Source organism: Lactuca serriola, chromosome 8, assembly GCF_051521515.1.
Source record: "Lactuca serriola cultivar US96UC23 chromosome 8, Lser_US96UC23_V15, whole genome shotgun sequence".
Classification (NCBI taxonomy): domain Eukaryota; kingdom Viridiplantae; phylum Streptophyta; class Magnoliopsida; order Asterales; family Asteraceae; genus Lactuca; species Lactuca serriola.
Genome location: NC_136415.1, coordinates 112,794,941 through 112,813,083, shown reverse-complemented (window position 1 = coordinate 112,813,083; position 18,143 = coordinate 112,794,941). Strand labels below are relative to the sequence as shown.

Sequence of the window (18,143 nt, the reverse complement as noted above, 5' to 3'; positions counted from 1 at the left end):
ACTCAATTCATCCGGGTAGCACTAAAATGTATAGGGACCTGAAACCCTACTACTGGTGGCCGACGATGAAGCTTGATGTTGCAAAGTATGTGGCCGAGTGTGTGACTTGTGCGAGAGTCAAGACACAACATCAGAAACCTTACGGGAGTTTAGAACCATTGCCTATGCCTATGGGTAAGTGGGAAGACATTGCTATGGATTTTGTCACTAAACTTCCCAGAACAAAGAATGGTCACGACATGATTTGGGTGGTCGTTGATCGATTCACTAAGAGTGCGCATTTCATAGCGGCCAGGGAGAAATGGTCTATGGAAAAGCTTGCGAATTCTTACGTGAAGGAAATTGTGAGGCTTCACGGTGTTCCGTTAACGATTGTATCGGATCGTGATAGCCGTTTCACCTCAAGGTTTTGGAAAAGTCTACAAGAGGAAATGGGTACCAAGTTATGTTTAAGCACAGCTTACCATCCGCAGACTGATGGTCATAGTGAAAGAACAATACAAACACTTGAAGATATGCTGAGAGCATGTACCTTGGAATTCCTAGGTAATTGGGATGAACATTTACCGTTGGTAGAATTTTCCTATAATAATAGTTTTCACTCGAGCATTAAGATGGCACCTTATCAAGCTTTGTATGGACAGAAGTGTCGTACGCCGTCTTGTTGGCTTGAGGCTGGGGAAAAGCAGTTTATGGGACCGGAGATGGTTCATCAAACTGCTGAAAAGTTGAAAATAATTAGGGAAAGAATGTTAGCAGCTCAAGATCGTCAAAAGAGCTATGCTGACAAGAAGCGAAGACCGATGACTTTTGAGGTTGGAGATTCGGTTTTGCTTAAAGTCTCGCCATGGAAGGGACTTATAAGATTTGGTAAAAGGGGAAAGTTGAGTCCAAGGTTTATTGGACCGTTTAAAGTTCTTCAGAGGATTGGGAACCAAGCTTACAAGCTCGAATTACCCGAAGAACTGAATGGAATTCACAACACTTTTCATGTGTGTTATTTGAGGAAGTTCACGGGAGAAGTTCCCGATATAATTCCAATTTCTGAATTGAGAATTGATGAAAACAAGAGGTTAATTGAAGAACCAGAGGCAATTGTTGACCGAAAGACTAAGAAGTTGCGACGCAAAATGGTTGGGTTAGTGCTTGTCCGATGGAAACACACGAATGGGCCGAATCTCACCTGGGAGACGGAGAGTGACATGTTGAGTCGCTATCCGCATTTGTTTGTCGATGTGTGATTCCGGGGACGGAATCATTCTAAGGTGGAGAGAATTGTAACGCCTGTGTTTCCGGGCTTGCCACTTTTAGCAATGTAATAGTCTAGGTTAACCTTTGTAACCCGTTTTGAAATAATAAAAGTGTATTATTTGAATATTATGTGTTTTGTGCTTAATTGCTTAATTATGTGGTTTGATTAATTAAGAATAAAAATAAGCGTCAAAATTAAAGTGTGAGATAAGCCCGATATCTTTTCATAAAGTTGTAGTGGTCGAAACAAGGATTCCGGAGATATAAGGAATGCTGAAATCCGAGTTATAACGAAGAAGTTATGACCTGTCGAAGTTTCGCGACAGAACCGGCACGACCCAGCGCGACGTAAATAGTGAATTTAAGGTAGATAGATATTTATCCTTAGTGATCTAAATGAGAATTGAAGATCTCATCGATAGTAGTGCAACGACGGAAAGACAGACGGAATCGGAGTTCAGATGAAGGAGTTATGAATTTCGAACGGAGTTTTTCCTGTCCCGGCCTACTAAAGATAATATATAAGTAATATACTTATAATATATTAAAAATAAAGTCAAAATTAGCCAATGGAGTCTAAACGAGAGTTGTAGAGCATAATCTCACCTTCGCGGCGATATAAAGAACGTCGAAAACGGAGTTCGTATGCGAAAGTTATGAATTTCTGAAATTCGGGGCGCGAAACCCCAAAACTGTCAGAGCCCACGACGTGGAACAAGGTTGCCACGACGTGGCAAGTGTCCTGTCACCTCCGGAAGGCCCCCAGATGCAACTTGGGATGACGCATGCAGTGACGACCAAGCCCACGACGTGGAACAAGGTTGCCACGACGTGGCAAGGGCCAAATTTGCCCTATAAATAGATTTGAAGGGCCAGCCGTTTAGGGTTGCTATTTTCTCTCTTCTCTCTCCCGTTTTGCATCGATTTGCGTGCCAGAAGTACCCCGAACCCCGGTAATATTCCCAAGTCCCGAAGAAAGTTCCGAGATCCCGAGAAGTGCGGTTCCCGAGCCGAAGCTCTGCCCGCGAGAAGTTCGATTTTTGTAGAGATCTTCCAGATCTGCTGAGGATTACTACTTCTGCAAGCCATAGTGCTGTCTGATCATCTTCTGATCAAGTGAGTGTGTAGTTACTTTCTTCCAAATACAATAATATGAAGTATTTTATATAAAATATGTGCTATGTGTATATATTTGGTTGTGTTATGTGTGAATGTGTATTCACTCTCTTCTATCTTATAGATCTGATTATTTCTCTATGAGATATGTGTTATGTGTGTGTGCCTCATCTGTTATGTGATATATGTGTCGATTAAAGCATGCTATACAGGTTTTTAAATTATGTATACAAATGTATATTTTTATCTACTAATATGTTGGGTAGAACATGGGTAGATAGTTGGTGTGTAATAAACAGATGAGAGACCTCGTTGTTGTTTGATTTAGTCATCTAGCGGAGTTTAGATGACGACCACATACTTTTCTAGATAGTCTTGTGGAAACATTAGCAGGTTCGCCACCTGTAGGTGTTAATGAACTTGGGTGTTCATTCGCTGTACTCCATCCCCCTCATGGTTGCCTTATTTGACTTATATTGCTGAGGTACCCCCGAAGCATGTGTTGTCGCCCCGATGAAATATTCTTAGACTAGGTCCCTTATGTTAGTTGAATTAGGGACATTAAAGTGAGAATAACGGGAATGGGTAATTGGGTTATTGTTGGTTGGCGAAAATTAAATATGATATTTATTGTGGGTTGAAAACTCTATATGCTCACCAGGCTCCCAAGCCTGACCCACTCAGTTTTAAATTGTATTACAGGAAGTGACGGAAGGGCATGAGATGGATGATCCATCAAGTTGTTTTGTTTACAAGTCTGCATATGTTTATATTTGTTATATGACTTGTAATGTATTCGTTTATGCTTATTGGTCTGTATCGGAACATGACACCCCGAGTTTTGATTATAATGAAAATACATTTCTTTTATGAAATGCTTCGGTAAACATTGTTTTATCATGTTTTGTTTTTGGGAACAAATTCCGCAACTCTTTTAAATCAAAAGGATTTACTCTGAAAATATTTAAAAGCATAAATGAAAATCGGTCTTTTCTGGCCGAGATTTTGGGGATGTCACAAAAACTCACTTTATCATAAATTCTCTATTCACGCTTCCCGGTATCATGTCGGTTCCGTCGCGAAACTTCAACGAGTCATAACTTCTTCGTTATAACTCGGATTTCGGCGTTCTTTATATCCCCGAAATCCTTGTTTCGACCACTACAAATTTATGTAAATATATCGGTTTTATCTCACACTTTAATTTTATTTTTATTCTTTATTTATTATACTTTTATAATTAAGTTATAAGCACATAAATACACATAATTCACATAGTATTCAAATATTTCATTTTTATTACGTCAAAAGAGTTACAATAGTTGACCTATACTATTACGTCGTATAAAATGCTTATCCCTAAAACATAGGCGTTACAATTCTCATCCCCTTAGGATGATTCCGTCCTGGAATCATGCATCAGCAAACAGATGTGGGTAGCGACTTATCATGTCACTTTCTGTTTCCCAAGTGAGATTCGGCCCATTTGAATGTTTCCATCGGACTAGCACTAAGTCGACCATCTTGCGTCGCAACTTCTTAGTCTTACGGTCAACAATTGCCTTGGGCTCTTCAATTAGCCTCTTATCCGCATCCATTCTTAACTCCGAGATTGGAATTATGTTGGGAACTTCTCCCGTGAACTTCCTCAAATAACACACATGGAAGGTGTTATGAATACCATCTAGTTCTTCGGGTAATTCGATCTTGTAGGCTTGGTTCCCAATCTTCTGAAGAACTTTGAATGGTCCTATAAACCTTGGACTTAGCTTTCCACGTTTCCCAAATCTTATAAGTCCCTTCCATGGTGAGACTTTCAGCAAAACCGAATCCCCAACTGCGAAGGTCATCGATCGTCTTTTTTTGTCAGCATAACTCTTCTGACGATCCTAAACTGCTAACATTCTTTCCCTAATCACCTTCAGTTTCTCAACAGTCTCATGGACTATCTCGAGGCCCATAAACTGCTTCTCTCCGGCCTCACGCCAACAAGACGACGTACGACACTTATGTCCATACAAAGCTTGATAGAGTGCCATCTTGATGCTCGAGTGGAAACTGTTGTTGTAGGAAAATTCTACCAGAGGTAAGTGCTCGTCCCAGTTCACTTGGAACTCGAGGGTACATGCTCTCAGCATATCTTCCAGTATATGAATCGTTCTATCGCTCTGACCATCAGTTTGCAGATGGTAAGTTGTACTCAAACACAACTTCGTACCCAATTCCTCTTGTAGACTCCTCAAAAACCTCAACGTGAAACGACTATCACGATCTGATACAATCGTAAGAGGAACACCGTGAAGTCTTACTATCTCCTTCATGTAAGCATTTGCGAGCTTATCCATAGACCACCTCTCGTTGGCTGCTATGAAGTGTGCACTCTTAGTGAAACGATCCACGACTAGCCAAATCATGTTGTGATCGTTCTTCGTCCTGGGTAGTTTAGTCACAAAATCCATGGTGATGTCTTCCCATTTACCCATGGGTACAGGTAAAGGTTATAGACTCCCATACGGTTTCTGATGTTGTGCCTTAACTCTTGCACATGTTACACACTCGGCCACATACTTCGCAACATCGAGCTTCATCGTCGGCCACCAGTAGTAGGGTTTTAGGTCCCTATACATTTTAGTGTTACCGGGATGAATCGAGTACATGGTCTTGTGCACTTCTTCCATCAGAAGGTCTATTATTCCTCTCGTCTTAGGTACCCAAATCCAATCTTGGAACACCTTCAGTCCTTGGCGGTTTGTACCGAACACCAACGTTTTTCCCAAACGTTCTTCTTTTCGGTCACCCTTTTCTAAAGCTTCTTCTTAAGCTTTCCTGATACTTTCCACAATCGTCGAGACAACTTCTATTATCAAGGCTCTTGGCCTTTTTCTCTCAAGGTTGATTTTTTGACTGAGAGCATTAGCAACGACATTTACTTTACCAGGATGGTAAAGTATCTCACAGTCATAGTCCTTGAGTAACTCTAGCCAGCGTCGTTGTATCATGTTCAATTCTTTCTAATTAAAGAGATACTGGAGACTCTTATGATTAGTGAAAAGCTTGTACTTCGTGCCATAGAGGTAATGCCTCCCTATTTTCAAGGCAAATACTACCGCTGCCAACTCCAAATCATGAGTGGGGTAGCTCTTTTCGTGCTCTTTCAATTGTCGAGATGCGTATGCCATCACCTTTTCTCTTTGGGTCAGAACACAACCCAACCTGACTCTAGATGCGTCACTATAGACCCCGAAGTCTTCAACTCCCTCGGGTAGAGAAACAATCGGTGCTTCACATAACTTCTTCTTTAGCTTCTCGAATGCCTCATCGTATTTCTCACTCCATGCATATGTAGCTCCTTTGTGAGTCAAATGTAGCACCTGGTTCCCGGTACGTATTCCTTGTAATTATAATTCTTATTTCTTACATTTTTGCCTTGGACTCGGCAAGTTGAAGGACCAACTCGCCGAGTAGAAGCGGGATGAGGCGCGGGGTCCAAGCTTTGGACTCGGCGAGTAGACCCTATTTGGGCAAAAACCCTAATCCGGGTGTTTGCACCCTATTTAAACGCTCTAACTTGGCCTCCCTTGTCCCTAACACTTCCAGAGAGCTGTAGAGCGAAACCCTAGCCCCCATTTTGTTCTTGAGAGTGTTCTTGGCTTTGTGAAGAAGGTTTAGAGCTTAGGAGAAGAAGGAAGAGGTTCAAGTGTGTAAGGAGGGGAGGTAGATCTGAAATCTTCACTGAGAGAAGCTTCCATTCAGGTAGAAAAGTTCTTACCTTGATCACTAGTTCATTAGATCCCCATTTTGTCCCAAATTAGTGGTTTTCAAGCCCTAAAACCTCAAACTCCATGTATTTGTGCTCTATGTTCCGAAAGGACTTCGGATCTAGACCTTATGGACGTATTAGAAGTATAAAGTTTATGTGGTTGAAGTGATTGAGGTCCCCATTGAGTGTATGAACTCATTAAGAGCTTGGTTTTGCCTTTTGGAGCTTATAGGGCCATGCATGCACGTAAAGTTTGCAACTTTACATGATAAGCATGCCCTAGGATCATAGATCTATGGTTTGGAAGCATTGCATGTCTCAGATTTTGTCTGTATAGGAAATGGGTCGAAGGGACTCGGCGAGTCCCAAAGTGGAACTCGGCGAGTTCTATGAAGATGGTCTTAGAATCGGCGAGTTGGATGAACAACTCGGCGAGTCCTTTGAAGATTGCCTGGTACTCGACGAGTTGTTCTTCAAACTTGGCGAGTCATATAAACTGTTACTGAGTTAAGACGGGCTTAAGTATAGAAGGTCCAAACCTTCGCATCTACACGCGAAATTAGCAATTTAACGTGTAGCAATAGTCCCAGAAACCCAAATCTTCATAAAGGATGCTCTGAGGAGGATTTGGAATCGAGTAGGAGATCTGCTCGTGGGACTCGGTGAGTTGTTCTTGGACTCGGCGAGTCGGATCGCGAGTCGGTTCTATAATCCCAAGTAGTGAGTTGAGGGTGACTCAGTGAGTGGGAAGAGGGACTTGGCGTGTAGGACCAGGTTAGTAGGAGAAGGACTCGGCGAGTCTGTGCCATAACTCGGCGAGTCCAGTCAACTGGAAGTTGACTTTGACCAAGGATTTGACCTTGGACCAGGGGTGGGTCAATCATTTGATCTGAGGGTATTTATGAGTGGCTAATTTATGTTTATGGATTTGTAGCTGAAGGATTACCGGTGCAGCAGTCAGACGTTCAGCAGTTAATCTTTTGGTAGCTACTTTTCGAGGTGAGTTTCCTTCCAGTAGGAACGGGTCTAAGGCACTAAGTCCGGCCCGTATAGACGATATGATAGTATCGGAGTGTGGGCAGAGCCTGTATCTCTTAGTTGAGTCTGATGATGATATATGCTAGTGTGGTAGAATTGTTTATACACGTTGTCTGTGTGATACTTGTATATTATGGTTTAGTAGTGGAGTGTGGGCGAGGCCCGTATCTCCTAGATAGCGGAGTGTGGGCAAGGCCCATATCTCTTAGATAGTAGAGAGTGGGCGAGGCCCGTATCTCCCAGTTAGCGGGGTGTGGGCGAGGCCCGTATCTCCATGAGTGTGGGCGAGGCCCATATCTCCTAGTTGTTCCTTATATGATTGTATGAAATGTGGTATCATGGGGGAACTCACTAAGTTTCGTGCTTACAGTTTAGAGTTTTGGTTTCAGGTGCCTCTTCAGCGAAGGGGAAGGAGCTGGCACGGTAGCGGCACATCATACACACCCCTTGTTTTTCCGCACTATGAGATTGTTCTGGGATTTGTACTCTGACAATATGGTTGATTACATGTTTTGGTTTTCAGACACGTAATATGTTTAAGAAATGATATGATCGAATGTTGTTTATTTTCAAATGTTTTGCAAAATGTTTAATTAAAAATGAAATTTTTGGCTGTGAAAATTGGGTCGTTACAAGTTGGTATTAGAGCCCTGGTTTGAGGGATTTGGGCACACCCTCGGGGATGTATGAACTCAAATCAAGGGATTAAAGGATTTCGAAAAAAAAGTTTTCTAAAGGATTAAGTAAAGATTTTTACGAAAGAACGAAGTGTATGATGTGCACGACCGGCCGGGCTCAAGTAAGTATTCCCCAAAATACCCATACAAGTTATGTTATGTTTAACAGTTTCAGTAGATCGGCATGCTAGAATAGGACCAAGGATCTAGGAGTGATGCCTTACGTGCCTGCTTGATGTGCTTCAGTTTATGAGAATTGCATGCTAGTATTGAGTAGACAGCAGTAGGATAGCCTATTTAGGTTATGCCTGACAATATGAGTTTAGCATTGTATGCTAGATCAGTTTCTCTCTATGAGATCGGATTTGCTTGAGGTTGTTCCCTTTTGTCTGAATGTTGCTTGCTTTGTGCTTGTGGGGCTCTGAGTCATGGGAATTAGCTATTAGGTGAATACGTCACGTCACATGTGACCAGGGTTGAATAAACTTAGAGTGCTGGATCTGGCCCTATTGCGTAGCTCTCGTTTGAGTCTAATCGTTGTAGGGACGAGTCTGTTACTTGAAGGATTATCTGAGCCTCATCACATGTGATGGTATTCAGGTAATGGCTAATTGGCATTACAAGGAGGCCTTCAGCAGCTGAGGACCGGGTAGGGTGGAGTCAGAGATTTCCCTAGGGCAAGCCTAGGATGAGTATAATAGTGATCAATAGTAGTGAAAGGGATCTGGTGGAGTCGAGGCAGTCCTTGAAGCAGGTATGGATAGATGTGGAAGGTAGTATGGGCCCGTACTACTAAAAGCAGAGGATCCGTACCCGAAATAAGGAAGGCCGAGACAAGACCAGGGAACTTGAAATAGACGTGATCCCTTTAGAAGTATCAGTATCACTAATGGTTGCCTGTGTGTATTGCAAAAAGTTTGTACTACGTCAAAGGCCAGCTAGTGGCAGTTCTGGAGAGGGATCGGGTTTGAGATCAGGTTCTGAGCCAGTAGATGAGAGGCTACGTGAGTTCATCGCATCAGAGATCACCAGAGGCATCCTTGAGTCGACCCCCATCATCTTCGGGTCGATCAAGGAAGGGATAGTTGAGCTGATGGAGGACCGCCACAGGGCGTTCAGGAATGGCATGGCATCTGGCCAGTCAGGATCTCGCGCACTGTCCTTTAAGGACTGCAGGGGTAGTGGTGTGCTGGATTTCCATGGGGCGAAGGACCCCATTGCTGCCAGACGATGGATTACGGACATTGAGTCCGCACAGCTGACTAGCTTCTGCCCTGAGGGGTCGAAGGTGAGATACGCAACAGGGTGTTTGAGAGACAGAGCCAGAGATTGGTGGGAGTCCGTCGGTGACTCGTTGGGAACCTCGACTGTTGAGGCTATGACCTGGTCAAACTTTGTGACCAGGTTCAGGGCAGAGTTTGCGCCGACTGTCGAGCTTCAGCAGTTGGCCAGGGAGTTCCTAGACATGAGACAGACTACAGAGATTGTGGCGGAGATCACCGCCAAGTTCCGGGAGAGGGCATTGTTGGTGCCCCAGTATGCTGGAGACGAGGATATGAGGAGGACCCTCTATCATGACATGCTCCGCGCTGACATCTGAGAGCATGTTAGCTTTTCAGCTTGCCCTACCCTGGAATCCATGATTGCCAGGGCAAGGGAGAGGGAGATTGATCTGGAGCATATCCGGAAGAGGAAGGCAGAGGCGGGGCAGGTGGCTGGGGCTTCGGGGAAGAAGCCCAGGGGATCAGATGGTAGGCCGAAAGGCCAAGGAGGACCGGGCCGCTGCGGGAAATGCGGCAGGTCACACGAGGGAGCATGTAGATTGGGATCGTCGGGCTGCTTCAAGTGCGGCAAGACGGGACACTTCAGCAGGGATTGTACTGCCCCTGCCTCGGTTGTTCAGACATCTGAGTTGTTGTGTTTCCACTGCAACCAGAGGGGCCACAAGAGGGCCAATTTCCCCCAGTTGACAGCAGCATCAACGCCAGTGAAGGCGCTCGCTCCAGCGAACCTACAGATCACAGATGGCCGGCAGGGAAAGTCGGAGGCTCCAGTGGTGAGGAGTCGGGCCTTTCAGCTGAATGCAGAAGAGGCACGCATCACGCCCGATGTGGTGACGGGTATGATTTCTTATTTATGCTTTATTTTATGCTGCTGTAATTTTGATATGTTATATGTATGTGCTTTGTCTAGGATCGTTCCATGTGAACGGCATCCCAGTTCAGGTGTTGTTTGATTCGAGGGCTACCCGGTTGTTTGTTTCTCTTGCGCTTAGCAAGAAGTTTCCTGAGTCTCCGGGCATGTTGGGTTGCCCTTTAGAGGTAGAGATTGCCGATGATCGATCGGTGCGAGCATCAGCAGTGTTCAGGGATTGTGTTCTAAGGTTGTTTGAGGAGTGCTACTTGGTGGATTTGGTTCCCATTCCGTTACGTGGGAACAAGGTGATAATTGGTATGGATTGGTTAAGCCCCAATGGGGCAGTGATAGACTACGCACAGCAGCTAGTGCGAGTCCGAGCCCCAAGTGGGGGAGAGTTGGTGATTCAGGGCGAGAGACCACAGCGAGGGCCAGCCTTATGTTCGGCGGAGAGGGCAAGGCGCTACCTCCAACAGGGTTGCGCAGGTTATGTCGCATATGTTACAGATGCCCGGGAGGCGGGTAGAGCGATAGTGGACAAGGTGCCCGTAGTACGAGAGTTCGCGGATGTATTCCCCGAGGAGCTGCCTGGGATACCTCCGGAGAGGCAGGTGGAGTTCAGGATCGACCTAGTCCCTGGTGCGGCTCCGATAGCCAAGGCACCATATCGTTTGGCTCCTCCCGAGATGCAGGAGTTGTCTGCACAGCTACAGGAGCTGTTAGACAAGGGGTTCATTAGGCCGAGCAGTTCACCCTGGGGAGCCCCGATCCTGTTTGTGGAGCTGGGGGCTGTTGTGTTCGCCCTCAAGATTTGGCATCATTACCTCTATGGGGTTCGCTGTACCATTTACACGGACCATAAGAGTTTGAGGTACCTCATGGATCAGCCGAATCTAAACATGAGGCAGCGTCGGTGGTTGGATGTGGTAAAAGATTACAATTGTGAGATCCTTTATCACCCAGGGAAGACCAATGTGGTGGTCGACGCGCTTAGCCATAAGGCAGCGCCGATCCGAGATATATGCCTACGAATGACAATAGTGACTCCGCTGTTGGAGCGGATTCCGGAGGCTCAACAGGAGGCTATGAAGGAGGAACATCAGAAGAGTGAGCGGATTGTGGGGCAGGTTTCCTCCTTCGACTATGATAGCCGAGGGTTATTGACTCTTCACCGTAGAGTGTGGGTCCCTTATCATGGAGGCGTGCGTCAGGTTCTGATGGAGGAGGCTCACAAATCCCGGTTCTCTATTCATCCCGGGGCGACGAAGATGTATAGGGATCTTCGTCTAGATTATTGGTGGCCCTTCATGAAGCGGGATGTGGCTTGGTACGTTGAGCGGTGTTTGACCTGCAGGAAGGTCAAGGTCGAGCATCAGAGACCGAACAGCAAGATACAGCCGTTGGACATCCCGTTATGGAAATGGGAAGATATTACGATGGATTTTATCACGAAGCTTCCCAGGACCGCGCGAGGAGTGGATTCGATATGGGTCATCGTGGATCGATTGACCAAGAGCGCCCATTTTATTCCAATTCAGGAGAGCATATCGGCTGAAAAGTTGGCAGACATCTATATCAGGGAGATAGTGGCGCGGCACGGAGTGCCAGTATCTGTGATTTCAGACAGGGATGTGTGTTTTACTTCCAGGTTTTGGAAGAAGTTTCATGACGAGTTGGGTACTCGTCTGCATTTCAGCACCGCTTTTCACCCACAAATGGATGGTCAGAGCGAGCGGACCATCCAAACGTTAGAGCATATGTTGCGGGCATGTGTTTTGGATTTCGGGGGTAGTCGGGATACTTACCTTCCGTTGGCGGAGTTCTCGTATAATAATAACTATCATGCAAGTATCGACCGTCCTCACTTTAAGATGTTGTATGGGAGGAGGTGCAGGACCCTGATATGTTGGGGAGAGGTTGACCAGAGGGTCATGGGGAGCACCGAAGTAGTGCTCAAGACGACAGAGAAGATTCAGCAAGTCCGGAGCAGGCTTCAGACTGCTCAGAGTCGGCAGAAAAGTTATACCGACAAGCGTCGATCAGACCTGGAGTTCCAGTTCATAGATATGGTCCTCCTGAAAGTGTCGCCGTGGAAAGGCGTCATTCGATTCAGGAAGCGGGGCAAGTTGGGCCCGAGGCATATTGGGCCGTTCAGGGTTATAGCCCGGGTGGGCAAGGTGGCATATAGGCTGGATTTGCCAGCCGAACTCAGTCAGATACACAACACTTTCCATGTCTCTCAGTTGCGGAAGTGTCTGGTGGACGACTCAGCAGCAGTACCCTTGGAGGACATTCAGGTTGATGGCAGCCTGAATTACATCGAGCGGCCTGTAGCGATCCTCGACCGGAAGTCAAAGGATTTGAGGAACAAGAGGGTGGAACTCGTGAAGGTGCAATGGCAGCACCAGAAGGGATCAGAGTGGACTTGGGAGCCGGTGGAAGAGATGATGGAGCACTACCCCGAGCTGTTTCCGGGGCGAACAGCAGACTTCGAGGACGAAGTCTAAAATAAGTGGGGGAGATTTGTAGCACCTGGTTCCCGGTACGTATTCCTTGTAATTATAATTCTTATTTCTTGCATTTTTTCCTTGGACTCGGTGAGTTGAAGGAGCAACTCGCCGAGTAGAAGCGGGATGAGGCGCGGGGTCCAAGCTTTGGACTCGGTGAGTCGATCCCCGGACTCGGCGAGTAGACCCTGTTTGGGCAAAAACCCTAATCCGGGTGTTTGCACCCTATTTAAACGCTCTAACTTGGCCTCCCTTGTCCTTGACACTTCCAGAGAGCTGTAGAGCGAAACCCTAGTCCCCATTTTGTTCTTGAGAGTGTTCTTGGCTTTGTGAAGAAGGTTTAGAGCTTAGGAGAAGAAGGAAGAGGTTGAAGTGTGCAAGGAGGGGAGGTAGATCCGGAATCTTCACTGAAAGAAGCTTCCATTCAGGTAGAAAAGTTCTTACCTTGATCAGTAGTTCATTAGATCCCCTTTTGTCCCAAATTAGTGGTTTTCAAGCCCTAAAACCTCAAACTCCATGTATTTGTGCTCTATGTTCTGAAAGGACTTCAGATCTAGACCTTATGGACGTATTAGAAGTATAAAGTTTTTGTGGTTGAAGTGATTGAGGTCCCCATTGAGTGTATGAACTCATTAAGAGCTTGGTTTTGCCTTTTGGAGCTTATAGGGCCATGCATGCACGTAAAGTTTGCAACTTTACGTGATAAGCATGCCCTAGGATCATAGATCTATGGTTTGGAAGCGTTGCATGTCTCAGATTTGGTCTGTATGGGAAATGGGTTGAAGGGACTCGGCGAGTTCTATGAAGATGGTCTTAGACTCGGCGAGTTGGATGAACAACTCGGTGAGTCCTTTGAAGATTGCCTGGTACTCGACGAGTTGTTCTTCAAACTCGGCGAGTCATATGAACTGTTACTGAGTTAAGACGGGCTTAAGTGTAGAAGGTCCAACCCTTCGCATCTACACGCGGAATTAGCAATTTAACGTGTAGCAATAGTCCCAGAAACCCAAATCTTCATAAAGGATGCTCTGAGGAGGATTTGGAATCGAGTAGGAGATCTGCTCGTGGGACTCGGCGAGTTGTTCTTGGACTCGGCGAGTCGGATCGCGAGTCGGTTTTATAATCCCAAGTAGTGAGTTGAGGGTGACTCAGTGAGTGGGAAGAGGGACTTGGCATGTAGGACCAGGTTAGTAGGAGAAGGACTCGGCGAGTCCAGTCAACTGGCACTTGACTTTGACTAGGGACCAGGTTAGAGACAATAAAATGACTTTTTGATGGAAGATTATTTAGAAGGATTAATCTTAAACAATTTGTAGTATATGTCTCAAGGTTTTCGAAAATATAAAGAACACCGAAATCCGAGTTATAACGAAGAAGTTATGACCTGTCGAAGTTTCGCGACATAACCGACACGACACAGCGCGACGTAAATAGTGAATTTACGTTAGAGAGATATTTATCCAAAACAATCTAAATGATAATTGAACATCTCATCTATAGTAGTGCAACGACGGAAAGACGGACGAAAACGGAGTTCAGATGAAGGAGTTATGAATTTCGAACGGAGTTTTCCTGTCCCGACCTACTAAAAATAATATATAAGTAATATATTTATAATATATTAAAAATAAAGTCAAAATTATCCAATGGAGTCTAAACGAGAGTTGTAGATTATAATCTCACCTTTGCGTCGATATAAAGAACGTCGAAAACGGAGTTCGTATGCGAAAGTTATGAATTTCTAAAGTTTGGGGCGCGAACCCCAAAGCTGCGTCAGAGACCACGATGTGGCAAGTCTCCTGACACCTCCGGGAGTCCCCCACATGCAACTTGCAATGACGTGTGCAGTGACGACCAAGCCCACGACGTGGAAAAAGGGTGCTATGACGTGGCAAGTGCCAAATTTGCCCTATAAATAAATTTGAAGGGCCAGCCGACTATGGTTGCTCCATCCCTTCTCTCCCACTCCCGATACACCCTCTAAGCCCTATTTTAACCCCCCAAAGCCCCTGTATCAACTCCGAGACCCGAAGCAAGTCCTGAAGCCCGAAGATCCTGAGAAGAAAAGAGTTTCCGAGCCGAAGCTCTGCCCGCGAGAAGCCCGGTGTGCGAAGTGATCCTGATTTCACCGAAGAATACTACTCTTAGAGCTGTAGGGCTGTCCGAGCATCGTCTAACCAAGTGAGTGTATAGTCACTTTCATCTTACACATAGATATGAAGTATTTTTATAAAATACGTGTTACGTGTATATATATTGTTGTTTATATGTGTCAGTGTGTGGTTACTTTCTTCTAACACATAAATATAAAGTATTAGCTATGAAATACATGTTATGTGTTATATACTATTTGTCTATTTAAAATGAGAATGGAATTGATGTTTTATACAGGTGTTAAATGATTTAAACGGTGTAAGTATTTATATCTACGAAAATGTTGGGTAGAACATGGGTAGATGGGATAGTTGGTGACTATGGAGTTAGCGCCTATTAGATAAACCTTGGTGACTATGGAGTTAGCGCCTATTGTATAAACCTTGGTGACTATGGAGTTAGCGCTTGTTAAAGTAAACCTTGGCGACTATGGAGTTAGCGCATGTTGAGTAAACCTTGGCGACTATGGAGTTAGCGCTTGTTAAGTGAACCTTGGTGACTATGAAGTTAGCACCTACTGTAGTATAAACCTTGGTGACTATGGAGTTAGCGCCTACTGTTAAGTGAACCTTGGTGACTATGGAGTTAGCGCATGATAGCTATGGATTTAGTACCTAAGAGATAAATGTTGGTAACTATGGACTTAGTACCTGATAGATAAACTTTGGCAGCAATGGACTTCGTGCCAATTCCCTAGGTAAATCCTTAGGAATGAATGAATGAAGGATAGTTGATTTTTAGGGTAAAACCTTAAGAAATAAAGAAGATAATGGGGATGGGTATTTGGGTTGATTTTTTGATAATTGAATATAATAAATGTATTATTGTGGGTTGAAAATCCTATATGCTCACCAGGCTCCCAAGCCTGACCCACTCAGTTTTCTTTGCATTACAGGTAATGGCACAAGGGTATAAGTTGGTGGACTGGACGAGAGATTTTGGATTATAGATCAGTAGTTATAAATAACTGTTGTAAGGTCTATTTTATATTGTTTATGCTTTTGGTCAGTATCGGCACATGACATCCCGAGGTTTTATTATTGAATGAAAATACATTCTCTTTGAGAAACTTTTTGATAAATTTTATCATATTTTGTTTTTGGAACAAATTCCGCAACTCTTTTAATCAAAGGATTACTCTGATTTTTATAAAACAAAGCATAAACAAATCGGTCTTTTCTGGCTGTGAAATTGGGGATGTCACATCGATGAACACTATCACGGATTTATCGAGGAATGGTTTACAAACCCTATTCATCAAATCCATGAATGCTGCTGGAGCATTGGTTAGTCCAAACGACATAACCAAGAACCTGTAGTCTCCATATCTCGTTCTGAATGCAGTCTTCCCAATATCCTGATCTCTCACTTTCAGCTGATGATATCCTGACCTAAGATCGATCTTTGAGAAATAGCTCGAACCTTGCAGTTGATCGAATAGGTCATCAATCCTTGGCAATGGGTACTCGTTCTTCACCGTTGCCTTGTTCAGCTCTCGGTAGTCTATACACATTCTCATGCTTCCATCCTTCTTTTTCATGAATAGCATTGGAGCTCCCCAAGGTGATGAACTAGGTCTAATGAAACCGTTATCCAACAACTCCTTAAGTTGCGTCATGAGCTACTTCATCTTCGTCGGTGCCAATCGGTAAGGTGCCTTTGCTATCGGTGTTGTACCTGGTAACAAGTCTATCCGAAACTCCACTTGTCTATCAGGCAGTAATCCGGAAAGATCTTCGGAAAAGACCTCCGAATAATCACACACGACTGGTATATCCTGCACCTCCTTCTTTTCTTTCTTAGCATCGATAACAAATGCCAAATATGATGCACATCCCTTAGAAAAACATTTTCTGACTTTCATCAGGGAGATGATTCCAGAATTTACTCTATGTTTGTCCCCGTACACCAAAAATGACTACTTTCCGGGTGGGTTCACCCTTACTATCTTCTTTCGGCAGAGAATCTCAGCATCTTTGGCACTAAGCCAATCCATTCCCAAAACGATATCAAAACCGTTCAACTCTATGGGCAAAAGCTCCTCGTGGAATTCGTTTCCATTTAGGTCGATGACTACGTTCTTAATACGATTAGTAATAGGTACGAACTTGCCACTGGAAACTTCTACAATTAGGGCATTATCAAGTTTTTCTACAAGTAATGCGAGTTTCCCACCAAATTTACACGACACAAAGGAGTATTTGGCTTTGGAATCAAATAGTATATTGGCAGGCAAACCATTTACAAGGAAGGTACCTGAAGTGACGTCTACTGCCTCTTTCGCAGCCTCGAGCGTCATCTGGAAGGCTCTCACCTTCGGCTTAGGTCGAACGTTGGTCCTTGCCACATCTTTCGTCTTTTGGCGATCCTTAGCAATATGCCCTTCTTCACAGCACTCGTAGCACACCCTCTTGTTGATGGTGCACTCATTGGCATAGTTTCTCGTTTTTCCACCCTTTTAGCAGGTTACTTCTTCGCTACATTTTCCCGAGTGCTTCTTCTTGCACTTCTCGCACCATTTCGATTCATTTCCTCCTCCTCCAAACTTCTTGGAACTGAACTTGCTCTTCTTGTTGTTAGGTTTAGCCAGTGTTGTAAAAGTCGTCGAGTTTGCCGATTACTCCTCCGAGTACTCGTTACTTGGCCCCTTACCGAGGCGAGTTATAGAATCCTAAGTACTCCCTAACCGGCCCCGTACTAAACTGAGCAGTGTTGTAAAATTCGGTCAACTCGGTGATTAATATCTATAATATACTTAACGATTTATTATTTAACACACACACATGTGATTACTACTACTACATATATATATATATATATATATATATATATATATATATATATATATATATATCTTAAATTTTCAATAATTGTTCACGAAGTGAGAGCATTATGTGTTTTTCAGTTTTTATGTATTCACATGTATCTAATTTTGTTATATATTTCAATCAACTTAATATTTTAACTTATTATTTTGACATATATAAGTTCCCTAAAAATATTTCTACATGAATTACCGAATCCGAGTACTCCTGAGTACTCGCTACTTGGTAGTCGGCCGAACAGGTACCGAGTAACGAGTTCTACAACCTTGGTTTTAACAGACCCTTCAAAATTCCTCTTCTCGCCAACCTCAACCTTGATGGCAGCTCTTCCCTTAATCATATCCTCCACAGACTTGGCAGCCCAGATAGCTGCGTCCAGAGTATGTGCCTGACGCACTGGCACTGCATACTCCCATGGGAGTCCCTTAGCGTACTTGTCGATCTTTTTCATCTCACCCGGGACAAGACGCAAGGAAAACTCCATCTTTTATGTGAAGTTGTTCATGTATTCATCGATTGACATGCTTCCCTTCTTTAGGGTCAGGAACTGGTTCTCTAGCTCGAGCAAGTTTCGAGTTGAGCAGTACTTTCATTTGAATTGCACCAAAAACTCTGCCCATGTCAGTTGCAGGAGCTCATTGGGGCTTAAAGTCTTCCCCAGGGTGTTCCACCAGTGCAC

General features: G+C 44.4%; 1 protein-coding gene across 1 annotated transcript; it reads right to left on the bottom strand.

The window, feature by feature from the left end:
* Positions 1 to 16,557: 16,557 nt before the first annotated feature.
* LOC145067297 (uncharacterized) lies at positions 16,558 to 16,938 on the bottom strand. Its single transcript, XM_079014469.1, has one exon. The coding sequence runs from the start codon at positions 16,936 to 16,938 to the stop codon at positions 16,558 to 16,560; it is 381 nt and encodes a 126-aa protein (XP_078870595.1).
* Positions 16,939 to 18,143: the final 1,205 nt, after the last annotated feature.